Below are 17,094 nucleotides of genomic sequence, written 5' to 3'. Positions count from 1 at the left end.
ACCTACCTTTAGTAATCTGATTTTGGTGTGCTGGATGATTCTGGAGCATGAACTACACAAAACTTTCCAAATCAACAACCATGCAAGTGAAAAAGCATAGAAATGCATTTTTCAAAATATGATGTTAACAGAACAGGTCAGATAGTTACAGTAAAGTGGAAGCAATCAGAGTTCAGTGCTGGCTAATAAGTAATTATCATCACTGCAACACACCACCTTACTTAGCTTCCCAATACCTGATGTCTCTGAGCAGTGGAGGCAGGAGATGGAGAATAGGGAATGGGGCAAGAATCTGAGGCTCTGTCCAGAGACTGCTTCTGAATTCAACACAGGATAGTGTCAGAGTATAAAAATAGCTTTCTTCAAAATGAAGCATGGTGATTCAGCATTTATATGTTAAAAATGATTGCATAAACATGCACTGTACAAAACTTTTTTAGAAGCCACCTTGATTAATAGCTACCATTTATTATTAGTTGTACCAGTAATTACATTTAATAAAAGTCTCCTGAAGTTTTATTTCATACAGGCAAGTAATAAAAATATAAATATAATATATTGAGAGCAACAATTCCAGCACATCCACATATGCATCAGCATGCTTTGTCAATATGCACTTGATTTCTTAATAAGTGTTAGACTAAGATATAACACTTGAGGTGCTCCACCACCAGGGTCTTAAGTCAGGATGATACTCTCGAAAACACTGTTTTTAAGTCAAGTTGTTGTTTCTTTGTGGATTTAGCCTTACCAGTTCAAGGGGGGGAATTTGTGGCTTAGGTCTATGATCATTCACATATAGATTGACAAGAACTTCTGCCATAGCTCCAATTGCACATGAGACCTTTCCTACAGTCATCTAACCGGAAAAAGGAAGAAGATGAAGAATTGAAGGAAGAGCTTGGTTATTCAAGAATTTAATGAGAAAAAGATGAGAATGAGTTGAAAACGTGCAAATGAATGCAAGCAATGATAGAGACAGGCTCTGAGAAAGAGCAGAGGCAAGTCCAGCAGAGCACAAACACATTCATACACGATCAGCACGGTCGAGCTGGTGGCCACAGGAGACTTCTAGGCAGTCCATACACATTTCTCCTTTCAGATGATGGAGAAATAGCTGCTAGGAGCCACTGCTGCTCCCACAGCACAAGGCTTCCTGCTGCGTCTGCAAAAGGCACACAGCAGCTGAGCTGGGAGCTACGGCCTGGCTATCAGGGATGGACTATTGTGTTAAATTAAAAAACAAATGAAACCACCACCACCACTTTGAATTTTTAAACCTTTGGTGTTATAACTCAGAAAGTTGAGGTGGGCTCAACTTCATAATGACAGACTTCAAACTGGCATTTCAAGAAACATTCTACAAACACCTACTAGAAGTCCCTCGCAGAAACAGTTTGCTGATGCTCAGAGAGGAATCTTTCTCCTCTCCAGTGACTCCTCTTAGCGCTGAGGAAAACTTCAGAAACCGTACTCATGCAGGGAAGACACCTCTTTTAACCTGTTTAGTCATACCATTACAGCCACTATTAAGTTAGGCTGTTTCTAACAAAATTTAACCAACAGGTCTGCAGGAAGATAGCAGTTCCTTATGCTGCGGCTCCAAACACTTCTCAGACAGACCACTGACTGTATGGGCCAGGTTTTCTAGCCACAAATAGGCCTGGGGGTGGAAAAGGAGAAAGCTACATGTACATGTGTGTGTGGCAGGTGGGTACTCTAGTTCTCTTTTCATGAAGAAGAGACTGTGAAGATCTCATAGATTTACATTAAGATTTGCTACCCTAATTCAAGTTTCCTGTAGTGATTTTATTTTTTTAATCAATATCCCACAATCCCTCTGCAAACCCAAAAGCAGCAAGAGCCATCCTGGTATGGCCAGGTATCTGATACTCTGCTTCTAAAGCTAGGACATTTTCCTTCCTACAGGACCCATGATCTCACATCTTACTCTCTATTTGCCTCCCACTGAGCCAAACTTTAAAGTCTCATGCTTCTCAGTGAAATGAGTTTTCTTCTGCCACCACAGTCTTGCTAATGGAGCGTTTTTAAAATGTCATAAAGTCACTCTGAAGAAAGGAGAAAAATATAAAATGCAAAAAAATGTAAATGCAACTGTGGGTATTTTTTCAAAAATTATAGTTAATAAAAATATTCATGCTAATGAAGAATTTAAGTGCAGGGACTTGGAAACATGTCCAGCCCCTTACAGCTCCCCTTATCTTTTGAGTGTTGTATCATAATTAGATTTGTCTTTATATCCAGGCAGATATAAAGGATGTACATGAAGACAACAAAAGCCATTTAAAGGACAAATTTCTGTACTGTTTGGTTTTGCTTAATATAAAAAACTATTAAAATATTATTTAATACCTGCACAACTTGTAGGAAAGTGGCAGAAAAGTATATACCCCAACTCTGTCTTAAGTGGTATATTAATTTAGAAACAGAGAGTAAAAGTGACATTACTTGCTACTATAGGAAAATTAAGTTCTTTTTTATTATTTAAAATCATAGAAGACAAAAACTTCCTTTCTAAAATATGCACCTCTGAACAACTTTTAGGCCACATACAACTTATTACCACAAGCTCCTAGGAAAAAGAAACCATTCAAAGTCTGTTGAAGCAGAAAGATTCCCTTGAGGTAGTGAAATGCTGCAGCATTCATCAGTTAAGCAGTAGGGCTACGCTTAAAGTGCAAGTACTTGCATTTCAGGGAAAGTATCCTGGAGCCTGAACTATACCTTACAATTCGTCAGGTTGGTTAATTTCTGTTCTCCACCCATTGGAGCAATCTGTGTCAACATTAAGGCAGTCAAAACAAGAAAATTGCATGTCTATATATACTGCTAAAAACGTTTTTAAAAGGAAATGTTCATGTAATGACTGTGAATTCACATTCCATGCAAAAGCAAATGGGATTTTAGTTCAATCTAGCAACCAAGATTGCTGTCTGCTCTTGTCTCCTAATCAACAACCACCAACACGAAGATTGTTGGTGCTGACCAGGAGGAAGGGAAGGAAGCAAATAGACTTGAGGACTGATTACATTTTACTTTAGAGAATATGGTTTATAAGGATACATTACTGGGAGAAGATTGCTACTGGTTTTCCTTAATGAATCAGAGAAGTGGGTAGACAAGAGAAGATAATTTACAACAGTTGCAGCACTGCACCTTTTAAGTAGCATTCAATCAGGAAATAAAAAGAGCAGGGCAAGGCAAGAATCTATAGGGGCAGCCCTGTGAGCACCTGCCATGAGCAGAAACCCACTGAGAAGCAGAGGGTCAGGGAGCACCTGACTCTTGCAGTTCTGTCTTGCAAGGCTCATCATCAGCCCTTGTATGACAACAGCATCACCACCAAGCCACCCCATGTCTTCTCTCAACCTCATCCAGCTTATGGACAATTATGGACAAGGACTTTGATGACATCCTCTCCCCTTCAATCACCCAAGCATAAGAACTCCAGTTGCAGAAGAGAAAGTCTGACCTCATATCTACATACCAGGGGCACATTCCTTTAGAGAACTTGTCAACTCTTACACAGCTTAGTTTTCTTCAACTTTCCCTGTTAACTCATAATTTTATACAAAATATGACAGCTGATTAAACTTAGAAGGGAGCTTTGATTATTACTGACTTGCATATACTTCTGTACAGAACTTAATTCTTAATAAGTTCAAAAGACTGTATGTTATGGTGCATATATTTAAAAGAAACTGGAAGAAACAGCATGCATCCATAGAATCACTTTCAAACGCTCCTTTCAGGATTGAGGCTTAACAACATGTCTCTGTAATAAGACAGTAAGTCTCCTCAGACACCATACTTAATACTATGCCAATAAAAACTCATCAGATACAAAGGATTGTCTTGTCTGATAACATAATCATCTCAGTACTCACTTGAGATTGAAATGACACTACTATTTAAATGACAGGAAGGTGCTGATATTTACAGGTCATATCTTATGAAGTCTTACTAAAATCAAACTTCTATTATCTTCTGTTCTTCTGCTGGGAAAAATAGGACACACAGCAACACATGGGAACTCTTCCTGTTGGTTTACGAGTCCTGAGGTCCCTTTCCATACTGAAGTCTACACTTAGCTAGTGATATCTCTCAGAAGAGATCAAGTACAAATTCATAGTCCTACAAACCCATCCTCAAGGTAACATGAACACAGACCATTACTAATATATTGTCACATCACAAAGGTCCAAACACGTTATTAAACTAGCATGCACACTATTTGAAAGTGCAGGCTGTGCACCTGAAATATTATCTTTTATATACATAGTTTTATATATACACACATATCTATGTATATATAATACTGCACATTTAGCTATTGTTTTAAAAAGCACAACAAAACTTTCATGCTCTGAAAACTGCATTCTTAACATACAAAATGCAGGAACATCAACTTAATCATGGAAGAGTACATATAGATTGCCTATTATGAAATCAAGACAGCAGCAGGCGTTCCTTGAAGATTTCATACTCTTACAGGAAAAATAACAGTAATAAATCTGCTTCTTCAAAATATTTTGCTTTAGAATTAACAAAAGGTAAGCCAAAATGTGGCCTGTGTAACTCAAAGAGACACAGAGCTGAAGTTAAGTTGCCAAAGAGGTAAAACTAAAGTAATGGGGTATCATAGGACTGAATTAGTTTCAATAACAGAGGATGAAGAACAACAGCTGGGCACATCCATAAACATCATCATCTGCACATCACTAACACAAAACCAGTCATGGACATAGACCCAAAGGGCTACTGAGTCCCTCCCCCATCCTCATGGCAGGATCAACATTTATTTGTGTAGTGTGAATGCACATTGGCATAACTTGCTCTGAAAGTTGTCCCCCAGCACCCTGCTCCTTACCATTCAAAGGTCCCTTATCTGAACACCCAATCCTGACCCCAATCTCCGTTTTCATGGTGACCCTTTATCATACCTGGCACAGACACGAAGCACAGGTACCCGCTCCTTACCTGCAGCAGCCTTGCCCAGCATCAGGGCTGACTGATCCTGAGCACCCTTCCCACCCCTTTAGTAACCCCTGTAGCAAGGGCAAGACCAGCAACATCACTTGCATTCACTGGCAACCTTGGAAAAAAAAACCTCAAGGGTTGGTGTTTTGTTGCTGCTGCTGTTAAATTACTACTTTTCCCACTAAAATATTTACAATAATCCATCATCAGTTGGGGTTCATTTGGATCAGTTTTCTATTATCACATCTGCCTCAGAGTGGGGGAAAGTAAGTGCTAGCCTGTTAATTACCAGGCTACTTGAAAATTCTCAACTATGCTGTGCTGAATGTGCTATATTTAAACATGTGCGGAGCATACAGTATACAGGAGGACCTGAGACTGTACAAGCCTGTGGAGCAATATACTAAGCATCAGCATGCCCATATGCGTAGGAATGCTACAGAATAAATGTAGTCCTACCTAACCAAGCAACAATGTACCAAATAAGATGAAGGTACATGTACTGTGCTGGTGACAGAACAAGCTTTTCTAGCCTCATATGTGCTTCACCCTGCCAAAAGCAGGGTTATAAGCAAAAACATTGCTTATAATGAGATTAAGAGCCTAGTTCTCATTTGCTAAAGCCTAGTTCACATTGATTTTTACTCTTTTTGTAGTGCCACAATTTTACTCGAGAACAGAAGAGCAACAGACCCCAATATTTTGAAAACCATTACTTTGCTTTAAGTCCATCAAATGTTATACCTCCTAGATCATAAAAAGTAAGAGGTGAATCTAGGCAAAGGAATGATTTTAAGGCTGAAGGGGATTAGAGGATTATAGTAGTTAGGCACCTGCTGGGCTTGCAATGTCCTTGAAGGGCTCGTAGCCTATATTCTCCTGGGGAATGAGAGAGGAAGAGAGTTTTTTCAATATACCTCCATCTAATCCAAGGAACATACTTTTGCAAACCACAGATCAGCTTAATAGCTACCTGCTCAGTTACTGTTGCATCGGTGAGCCCCATTTCCAACTAGCATCAACAATATGGTAGAAGACAACCAAACCAACACAGCAAACACAAAAAATAAACAAAATCCTAAAGTGATCTAGACTAATTCCACTAAATAATACTGCTGAACACCCTTCAGATAGGAAATCATCTTCAGCCTTGACTTACCTGAAGTTTGATAATACTCATGAATATTTCATAAAACTACTGTCATTTAAACACAAGAGCAGGCAGAATGCTTTGGCCTTTGCCCCAGTAAATGGAGACAGTACCTGATTTTGCTGAACAGCACTTCTGTGTGCCAGACAGCAGGGCCACCAGCTCCAGCAGTACCTACGCTGGGTCACAGCAGCCACCTCCAATGCTTCTAGAAACTTGACGTTTCCACCCTGATGTCCGCTCCAAGCCTAATCAATACTGTGGTGTTACCAGCCTGCTGCTACATAATCTGGGTGAAGTAAAAGGAATCTGGGCCTTTACCGTCCCTGAAAAGCCATGAATTATCCAACTTTCCTCAATTAAAATCCTGAAACAGAGGGAATTATCCAACTTTCCTCAATTAAAATCCCGAAACAGAGGAGTTAGAAGCCAACTCATAGATGACATCTCATCTTTCACAGATAAAAGCAACACTGTGTAAGTAGTAAGAGCTGAATACCTCTGATTTAAGTATTACTTAATTGCTTTCATTTCATGCACACTTCCTCTGTGTGAAGCCTGCTGTTACAAAGAACTATGTTCTGGCAATTAATCCTCAGAATAAAATTTAAAGTACAAATAAGCAAACAAAGAAAACAACATTAAAGTCTGCCCATGCCAACAAATGCTCATACAATTCTAACACACATCCTCTATTTAAAATAAGCAGTATGATCCAGGTTCTTCCCTGCAGGCCCAAGTGATAGTATTATGAAAAAGGAAAATAACCCACAGCACAATTAACCAATCCCATAACACGCAGTTATACACACAACATGGAACTCACTCTCTCCTACGTGTATCTGTGGTACTATCCAACAACAGATAATTACTGTTTATAATTTTAACATTGAAATAAGCAGTGATGCAAAAAATTCTGAATTTAGGTAAAAGTTTTCTCAAGTATTTACTCCGTTCTTCAGCTTTATACCCAAACTACTTTTAGTGTTGACTTTCGTCTTACAAACATGCGAAATTAGCAACAGCAAAGAAAGTAAAGTTTAATTTGTATGTGAGATACAAACTATCCAATAGATCCACCATGCAAAGGCAGTACCTTCCATCCAAGCTATTTCTCAAGCAACTTTAGCACAAGTTTGGATTTTACAGGAAAAATCTGTTAATAGAGTACCTGTCTAGAAGGAAGTGCAGGGGAAGTTGAACCTACAGATGACGGAGGACAGGCAGCAGCTGAATCATGAGATGGAAGGCAAGAGGGAGTTGGGGGCTGAGAATGGGATAAGCCTTTAGTAGGTAGCTTATTCTGTGTAGAGCAGAAACAGAGAAGAGTTATCTAACAGAGAGTGACATTAGCACAGGTTAAGACAGTAATTTCACAGTCATGCACCAAAAAAAAAAAGAAAAATAGATAATGACGACAATTTTCCACTGTTCTTTACTTCTTCATAGTGAGGAGCCATGGAAATCATCATGGCAAAACCTTCACATCAAATAGTATTACTGTACTCAATTTTCTTGCAGGCAGCAAGGTAATGTAGTGCTGGGAGAAAGCACAACAAAACTAAATGCCAAATTTTGCTGACTGAGAACTACTGCTTACCAGTTCCTTAGAAACTGCAAGCTACTTGCGTACACTTACACGCAACATGTGGTGTATTTTAAGACATTTCCCTTATACAAAAGTACTCTGACTGGTTTCATGATTTAGATTGTGTTTTACCTCAATTAAATTATGCAATAATATTTAAAGCTTTTTAGCAGTTTTCAGTGGAATCCAAATTACTCTTCAGATCTACCCAGAATGAAAGGAAAATTAAAAAAAAACAACATGGCAATCGTTTTCCCCCAAGGATTCTCAAATATGTCTTCTAACTCAGCAGTTCTGCAGGTGCAAAACCTAATATTCACCTTTGGAAACTCCATGTATCCAAACATTGAGGCAAGATGTGCCGCTTTCTCTTTAATGTTCTTTTTATGGAATTCTCTACTTGCTATGGTCTGAGCTCTTTTCTGCAGTAAGAGAGCAGGAAAGAGAGCAGGAAAGAGAGGGAGATTTCAGTCAATGTTATACATCTCACCAGAATACAGCAAGCATGCAAGAAGCATTTTTATTGTCTTAATATAACCTAAAAATCAACAGAGAAAATGCCAGCATACGCAGGGCAAATACAGTATATAGATTAATATATGTGGTTAAGAGAGAGAAAGGAAAATAATTTGCTTGTCACCTGTTTCATTTTTTCCTCCAGGTTCTGAAGACGCTCAAGCACTCCAGAGAGTACAAATGCAGCGGAACAGGCAGATGCAAGATTTTCAGAGGTTTCTGACAGACTGGGCTGGGTATCTGTTTTTTCTACAGTCTTTGGTCTCCTGGCCATATGATCAGAACCATTTAAAGACTGTTTGGGTTCCCTGACCTCGTGTGCAGTTCTAGCTACCACCTGAAACTGGGAAACACTTGAAGTGAAAAAAATAATCTGCTTTCTGCACTACCATGCAGTATATTCAGCTTTTAAGGATGCTTCCAAAAGCACAGCACAGTCATGCACGGAACAAGAAATGAAATGTTCTCCTGGATCTCATAGCACTCTCTCCACACTATCTACTGCAAGTGTACTACTCATGTCCATGCACTGAAATACATTGGTGCTACATAGCTTATGAAGGTCTTCACATCCTTCTTGAGTTTTGCCTCAGTTTTTAATGAATAAGTCCAGACTGCATTAGTGGAGAAGAACGCGACAACATCTTATTCTAGGGTTTTGTTTGTTTTTAAAGCAAAGTTCTGTTTTAGCATCATATCTACCTGAAACTGGTCAATCAAATTGTAAAAATACCAACAGTAGTCCCTGGCATAATCCTTGATCTAGTGTAGCATGAGTCGAGATAATGCTTTTCAGATTTGAAGCACTTTCTGAGGAGCTCAGAATGGGTCTCCGAATTTTTATCTTTATATATTTTTTGAAGTAAATAAAACAGCCAAACCAGTTCAGCTTTATTAAATTCAGTCTTAAAAATAACCTTCCAGTTGTTTTTTTCACGACAGTTTTCTACTTCATCCCATCGGTCCAAAATCTTCGGAATTAAAATTAAGAAAAACTAATTCTAATCAACTTGCAGTTTGCTCTTTACATTACAGAACAGCACATCTGCCTTTAAAATAATTCTCAAACAGTTCATGAATATGCAGTTTTCATCAAGCTGACCTGGAGATTTCCACATACAATACAAATGCAAGAGTGGTCTGTGGCAAAATTAGAAGACCACTACAGAATATTTACTGCAATTCAAAAATTGTAATTTAAGGTGAATATCAATATTATTTGATATAAAGATTGCTTGCTTTAGAAATGCTAAGAGAAAAATTAAAGTTCTCAAAAATTTTGCCCCAGGTATATGATGCTGCACAATGAAGTAGAAAACCTGGGCATTAATACGAGATTTTCCAATGCTCAAGCCTTTAGCTTAGTCATTTTTCCTTCTTAGAGTGGAAAACTCCTTTTGCCTTATCATTCATTACAACAGCACAAAGCATCAAGTACACACACAGAAAATTGTCAGCTATTGCTGTACTTTTCTTGCACACAAACACAACTTAAACACAACTTGGATACTACATGTGATAACATGGAGATCAACACCTCTAGGTTTTTATGGTTCTTTCTATGCACCTACTGATTCTTGCAAATACTCTTCTCACCTGATTAAGCAGGTATAAAAACCTTTAATGGTTTTTAAGCCTAAACTTTAATGCAGTTTTCACAATTCTCAGCTAAATGTATCTGTTAACTCTGCAGATCATATCCAATTATCATTTTATAGATTCTGTAATTACACAATAACATTGAGTTCCCAGCAGTAAGAGGAATGATATGATCTTGAGGTGTTATCTACATGAGTTCCTACCTGCCTTTTTGGTTGAGGTGAAAGAAGACTTGGATCCTTAGGTTTAGCAAAGCGAGGATTAACAGGAGAATCAGAAGAGACCAGGGCTGGTCTATCTATTTGCTCCTTGTAAAGCATTTTTAAATTATGAAGACAGAGTGGAGAAAAAAGAAAGACGGAAAGACGGTAAATAGGATTCTAAGATCTTCTGAGGCAGAAAGAAATAAAAGCTGTTTTTAAAGAAACAGTATTATAGAGCTTAATCAACATGCTTTGCAGATTTTTGTCCCCTACTCATTTTTATTAACCCTTTTACCATCAAAGATATACTTAAAATTCAAAAAATTCAGTGTTCATAGAGAGGCTATGATCAAAAGGTAATAATGCAACAAGGTTTCATTGAACAAGCAAAGTTCTACTCAGTTATGACATGCACAAATCTCAGAGCAAAGAGAAGTAGCTGGAAAGAGTGCAAACAGCAATGGTTCCTAGACTGGGAAAGTCACTTGACATCTGTAAAGCCTACACCTTTTGAGGACTTAAGAATGTAAACAGAGAAAATCATACAAGCACAAAGAATTAAGAAAGCCACCACCTTTGACAAAACTTTGACACCTTGCAAATCCTTCCTTCAGATCTTTCAGGTGAGAGATCTGAATTCATTTGATTTACCAAGCCATCTCACTGGCTCAAGTGTGATTTGGGGATTATCATTGTTACCATGACAGCACAGGATGATTTTAAAACACCGCCAGCATTAACAACAAACTATGAAAGTGCTGTGAAATGTTCAAACATATTCTACTATGCCTTCCTTAGGAATGGAAATAAAAGCTGTACATATCTTCCAAAAGATTAGGCTCCCTTCCTATGCTTTCTTTAAATGTTCTACAAAGAAAGAGTCTGCAGGGTATTTGGTTACCTTTACTCACAATGCACAGAAAGAAAAAAAAAAGTTATTCTGTAATATCACATACAGCCAACAGACTCCTACACCAAGGAGAAATTCTACAGACTGGTTTACAAGAGATTTCCAGTCTCTGCAATTCCACATGATATTACTATGCACTATAATACAGCATATTGAAATGCAATGATCTATATATTAGTTATATTTGTTCCCACAAAATTAAGAGGAATACCCTTTAATTAGCATAAAGAATTAAAAACAAGGAAAGAAAACCCTATCCAAACATCTAACAGATCCACCCCCCCCCCCCCCCCCCCGAGATCTGCATCACATTCACAAGGAGAGACTACAGCGTAATTTCAGAAATGACTTATTTTCATCAGTGACCTACCTGCCTCCTAAAAATTGTATTTGGAGCATTCTCTTCAAACTTGGCCAACAGCTGAGTTGCCATTGATTTAACCTTATTCTGGTTCATTCCTTCTTTACTATCATTCTGTTCTTTCCCAGCACTTGTTGCTTGGCTTGAAAAGCCTGAAGCCTGCAAGAAAACAACAGACAATGTTTTTCCTCAGGTTTACCTATGACACTTGTAAAGAGAGAAAATGACATCCTTATAAGCCAATGATGAGAGGAAATATAGTCCATAGCATATTAAAAATGACACTGCTTAGCATGCAAAATTCACTGAAAAAATATTTTCTTTGGCCCCAGAGCACAGTAAAAAGGGAACACGCATCAGTACTAGGGATGACAAAGCAGAGAGTCAAAAAGGTAACTAAATCAGAGAGAGCGTATCAGAAAATACAAACTCTTTAAACAGAAATTGTTCAAATAATTGAGTTGGGAGGAATAAAACAAACACACCTATACCTTAAACATTCTTGGGTCAGAAAGAAAACTGGTGTGACTGACATAATGCTCTTATCTCTGCAAAATGATTTCAGTAAGTTTAGCTTGTTTTCCACACAGAGAACAGTGCATTCAAAGTTTGAAGGTGACAGACTTTTTGTTCCTACCAAGCACAAGAGACCAAGCCCCAGTCCCCCAACTTCTGCTGCCTCCTCAGCACTGGTGCTTATCAAAGAACTGGATATGTGTTGACACAGCTCAGGCTCAGCACTAACCTCCTCAAAGGCACCAAAAAGACCTTTTCGACGTCTTTTGTTAGTCTCATTTTCTTCTGTTTTCCCTTCAACCTGAAACAGTAAAGCAAAACTAAGTATATGCATTACTCTAACAGCTACCAAATTTATTCAATCCTTTCTTCCCCAGGCATTAGCTCCACAAGCAGGCAAGTGTGGTCTTGTGGTCTGGCCTCTGTTAAATACCACGACCATGGGTAAGCAGTGCCAGTGCACCCCTCATTAGGTCCCCCAGCTCAGGAGGATTGCTCCTTGCACAAGAAGCCCTGCTGGCAGTAGTCATGTATGTAACAGCAGCCCTGACTGGGAGCTCCTACTGGGCTCTGCTAGGGAAAATCCTGCACTTTGTTCAACAGAGGACCTGCAAGCCTTGTGTTTGCCTATTCCTCCTTAAGTACTGATGACTTTGTAACTCATAAAGCATTAGCACACACTTGAAGAAAAAGGCATTTGAGCATCAGTTATTCTGTGAATTTTAATCTACACTACATTGGTTTCCAGATAAATATGGCAATCCAAGATGACTCACTCTTCCACTATAGCTCTGCATCTTTTTCAACTGCATGCAGACCATGTTTTCATAGTGCAAATGTGTCCCTTTTTTTGGAGCAATTGTTCTCTGCCTCAACAATTTCAGAAATATGTTATCCATCTCCCTTGCAGGGTTCTCCTTCCCAACTCTGGTTTTACACAGTAGTACTTAAGCAAGCAAACAGCCTATTTTGTGCTCAAGCTATACATGAAGCTACGCATGTATGCTGTCATTTTACTGGAAATTACACAAACAATATTTCTCACTCAGTTTGCATGAACTTGCAAAATAGTCAATACTTAAAAATTTGTGTCTTTTCTCATTAAATTCAGTCTTTAAAGGACAGCACAATTTGTGTAGTTATGACATAGGGGCTTTTTGTCTTGTAAATGTCATGTTAGTTTATATTTTATGAACAATAAACCACATTCCACTTATTTGAATTTGCCCACATTGCAGCTCAATGATTGCTCAGCGAATTAAAACAAACAAACAAAAAAGAATAAGGAGACAAAGATCAAAGAATACAGGCTTTCTTTTTACATATACACATTTATAATAAATCATTGTGCAGTGAATAGAAGTAATCTCAAACATATTTTGGGCAAGCACTGAAAGAATCAGAGGACAATATTTTGATTGCTTTGTATGCTTTGGTATACTGCCTTTCAAGCACCAGCTCTCAGTAATCCAGTTTTACACTACCTATAATCATTAGTCTACCAAGAAAAAGTGAACAGCAGAACAGCACAATGTATTCTGCATAATAATCTGTACCACATAAAAGCAGAGTTTGTCTAAGTGGATGAAGTAAAACAGATGTTGCCTTTCAGAAGCAACATAAAAAGACTTCTATTAACTTACTTACAAAGAAGTGAAAAACAAAGCAATTTAATTGCCTAGCAGAACTCCAAGAAAGAGGATTGTGCCCTTTGTTGTGTAAACACCTTGATTCATTTCTTAGTCTGGAGCACAGGAAATCTCAGTTCCTCGCAAACTCTGCTGACACCAGTAGGAAAATGGAAAACATCACCAAGACCTGCAGAGGCTGCCAGGGTGGCTACTGCCACACCAGCTCCAGCCTCTGCTTCCCGGTCTTTCACCAGCTGCACGCAGATAAGGATCCCCTGTCTAGCCAGATAAAAGAACAAACTGTATGGTGCAGAGAGTTCAGTAAGCGACACACGACACTATGTTACCCCATGTGGGTTTGGACTTTTCACAATACACAAATGCTCTCCTACTATCATACCTGGACAACGCTCAACACCACTCTCTGCAGGGCAAAGAACCACAACAACACAGCCACACTTTAACTCAAGCAGTTGCTTTCCAAGGAGCCTCGTTTCCCAGATAGTTTCTGACGGTTATGGCCTTTGCAAATCTCTGTCCCAACTTGAGCAGTGTACTTCTTGCCAAGCTTCATGTCCCGCCCATGACGAGGCTGCAAATCCTCATATAAAGTAAGCGGCCTTGATAGTCTCACTCCCCAAGCTGATTTGCAAAATATTGCTTCCCCTTCTCCTTTCAAACAAGCCCCTTTGGTGTGAAACCAAAGGGGCCCATCAGGCAAATCACCTCATGCTTTCATGTAGTGCCAAGAACTACACCTCCTGTTATGAGACAAGGCATATTTCATGACAGGAGGTTAGTCAGAGGGCTGTATGCCTTAGTAATGGAAAGCTTTCCCCACTACCAGAAGTCTATTTACTTCTGCAAATAGCTGAGAGAAAAATAACAATATTGTGGTGACAAAAAAAAAAAAAAAAGTTTTTCTTCTAAAGAAGTCACCCACAAGAAAATGCAATGTTTATTTTGCCTATTTAGTTTCTCACTGCTTGGTTAGCTGGGAAACATGTCACTTTGTTTTGTGTGTATGTGGGTGGCAGGGAAGAGTTATTTCCTCACAAGGATATATGAGGTTACTGGGCAGCTGACTGTCCACTGGTTTTGAAAATATGTTTGGGGATGGAAAAAATTTGAGATGTAAATTAACTCTAGGAAATATCTGGAAATTCTCAAGTAGTTTTTCAGACGATTGAGAAGAACAAAACACAACAAAAAAAATCAATCCACATTTCTACTACAACTGAAAAGGTAGGATAGCAACAAATTTAAAAAGCAACGTATTAAAAACATTGAGACATGTAGTACATACATGTACACCTGTAAGGACACCAACCACAAAAACAAGTAGGAAAATTGTATTTCTGCAGGCAAAAATTAAGAGTATTTGCACTTGTAAATACTGAGTGAAAGAAACAAAAAAAAAGACAACCACCACCAACCAACCACCCACCACCACCAACAAAAACAACTAATTTAATTTCTACATATCCCAGGAAACTCAAAACCTGGAACAGTTTTGCATTAAGTTGTATTTCAGAAAACACGGAAGTTAAATTCATTCTGGTGGAGGAGTATGGGCTGCTGTCTAACTCATGTTGGTTAATCTGCATCAGTTGGATTAGAGCAGTCTCAGAGAGACACTGCTGCCTCAGAGCCAAGTTTTGCAGACACTCCCCATTTAAAATGAAGTTAAAATGAAGATAGGTTTGGCTGTGAAAGCAAAGCCCCTCCTTAAGGTCTCCCTTCAGCAGAGGCCCAAGTTAATGAATAGACAGAGGGTGAAAGTTTATTACTGAATAATTTCATTACAGTAACTTTTAAATTAAATCATACAAAACTTTTGAAGTTATAATCCATTCAGAAATACAAAAACAATACTCCCACTGCACGCAATCCTATGTCAGACAGTATTAATTCCAGTCTCCATACCCCTTCAAAGCCCTGTAGTCTTTAATTACAACATGTACAGGCATGGATGTGTTTCATACAGGGACATAAACAGGGCATGTCAATAAGTTTTCATTAATATATGACAAGGAGAGAAAAGTATATGGGTATGTATGAATAGATCATTATTCTTGGTCATGTTAGTCAGTCTTGCCCACTGTTTGTCACCCTCGCAGGCTTTACATTTATATGCAGGGTTTGAAGGGCTCTATTTATATAGAAGGGTTTGAAGGGCTCTCAATAGCCATACCCAGGGAACTTGCAGACTTTCTTCCAAAACAACCAAAAAAAAAAAATCCAACCATCCACACAACAAAATATAAAACTTAGCATCTAGCATTACACAAAACCTCCTAAAATGCCTTTTGAAAAAATTCCAGAAAGAAAATACAAGAGACAATACAGGTAAGAGAGCCAAGATCTCCAACATTTTAAATTGAAAACTGCAATTTATAAACACACCAAATAAAACATCCTCCTCCCCTTCCTTTCATTTTTGCTGAAGAAAATTGACATGGAGAATTAATATGATTTCTCCCCAAGTACACACAAATTCTCACTGAGATTAAGTAACTTGCATTTACAGAGAATGCTTAACTGTGTTTATTATTAATACTTCAGCAGTTTGACACTGACAATAATTCAGTTCTATCATTACAAACACCATAATGACTGAGGACTGAGTATTCGTGTGTGTTACTTTAGATTACTCTGGAATCTTATTTTATTTTATTTTATTTTTTTTTTAATATGAACACAAAATCTCCTTCTACAGGTCTTTTAATACTAGGATATATAATCACCCCTTGTTTCTGAACCTGAAAGTTTATTTTTCATCTCTTAAGAAGACAGAAAGATATAGGGCAAGCCTTTCTTCACAGCTTACCTTTGGTACTCGTTTTCTTGGTAAAGTTAAATTGATGTAATTATTAAAGATGAAGTTTGATGATTTTGCTGAACAAAGATCATTATTTTCTCCATTTTGCTTGTCACCAGCTTCTGTTCAGAAAAAAAAAAATCATACAAGGTGTGGGGTGACTTTTTAAAAGAGGAAGAGAAATGCCAAGGAATGGGCATGACTTAGGCAGTCATCCTTACAAGAGAATGACTCTTAATGACCTGATACATTAACTTAATGATTTCAAGCAACAGTTATCCAACTGCTTCTGTTCTCTGAAACCACCAACAACCTCCAAAACCCTGTTCTCCCATCAAGTTTTTCCCCTCTTTCCTTTTCTAAAGGCAAGGTAACTATTGCAGATGCGTTCACGTGCCAGAATCACTCAGCTGGGAAGGGGCTCTTGGCTCAGAAGCAGTGCCTGTGAGCAGCCTGTATGAAGTGCTCCCATTCCCCGTACCTGGGAGAACTCAGAGCCATCTGGATTCAGCTTACCTACTGCCCGCAGAGGTGTGCCCCTGAACAGCTCATAAAACTTGGAGAGGTACATGACCATACTGAGCTTGTCAGGCTCCCCGGCTGATCCCACCTCCTTCCCTGTAGTCACAGGGGGGATCCCAAACTCCCGCTCAGCAACATCAAATGCCAGTTGGTTGTTTTTGACAACGTCTTCTTCATTCAGAGCATCAAAGTCTCTGTAGGGAGAACACACTTGCATCAGTGGCCGTTTGCTGCCTGCTGCCCTTAGAAACACAAAGCACTTCCTTGTGTGTTGGA

General features: G+C 38.6%; 1 protein-coding gene across 28 annotated transcripts in view; it reads right to left on the bottom strand.

Annotated features, from left to right (window-relative positions):
- The window catches only part of MICAL2 (microtubule associated monooxygenase, calponin and LIM domain containing 2), a 124,272-nt gene that overhangs the window by 54,205 nt on the left and 52,973 nt on the right, over positions 1-17,094 (bottom strand). For 16 of the 28 annotated variants that reach the window (XR_011097474.1, XM_068685350.1, XM_068685355.1 and 13 more), the window contains 10 exons: positions 16,813-17,012; positions 16,306-16,418; positions 12,074-12,145; positions 11,338-11,487; positions 10,058-10,162; positions 8,380-8,598; positions 8,060-8,161; positions 7,323-7,454; positions 752-859; positions 237-317 (listed from right to left, as the gene is read on the bottom strand). Coding sequence is in view for 27 of the 28 variants with exons in the window: in XM_068685350.1 (XP_068541451.1) it covers positions 237-317; positions 752-859; positions 7,323-7,454; positions 8,060-8,161; positions 8,380-8,598; positions 10,058-10,162; positions 11,338-11,487; positions 12,074-12,145; positions 16,306-16,418; positions 16,813-17,012 (1,282 nt within the window). In the remaining variant the exon portion in view is untranslated. The remainder of the gene's footprint in view (positions 1-236; positions 318-751; positions 860-7,322; positions 7,455-8,059; positions 8,162-8,379; positions 8,599-10,057; positions 10,163-11,337; positions 11,488-12,073; positions 12,146-16,305; positions 16,419-16,812; positions 17,013-17,094) is intronic. The other 12 variants (XM_068685359.1, XM_068685376.1, XM_068685358.1 and 9 more) reach the window with 11 other exon arrangements.

This window comes from Anas acuta, chromosome 5 (assembly GCF_963932015.1).
Source record: "Anas acuta chromosome 5, bAnaAcu1.1, whole genome shotgun sequence".
Taxonomy (NCBI): Eukaryota; Metazoa; Chordata; class Aves; order Anseriformes; family Anatidae; genus Anas; species Anas acuta.
Note: the sequence above shows the minus strand (reverse complement) of the source record. Positions and strands in the feature narration are given on the sequence as shown.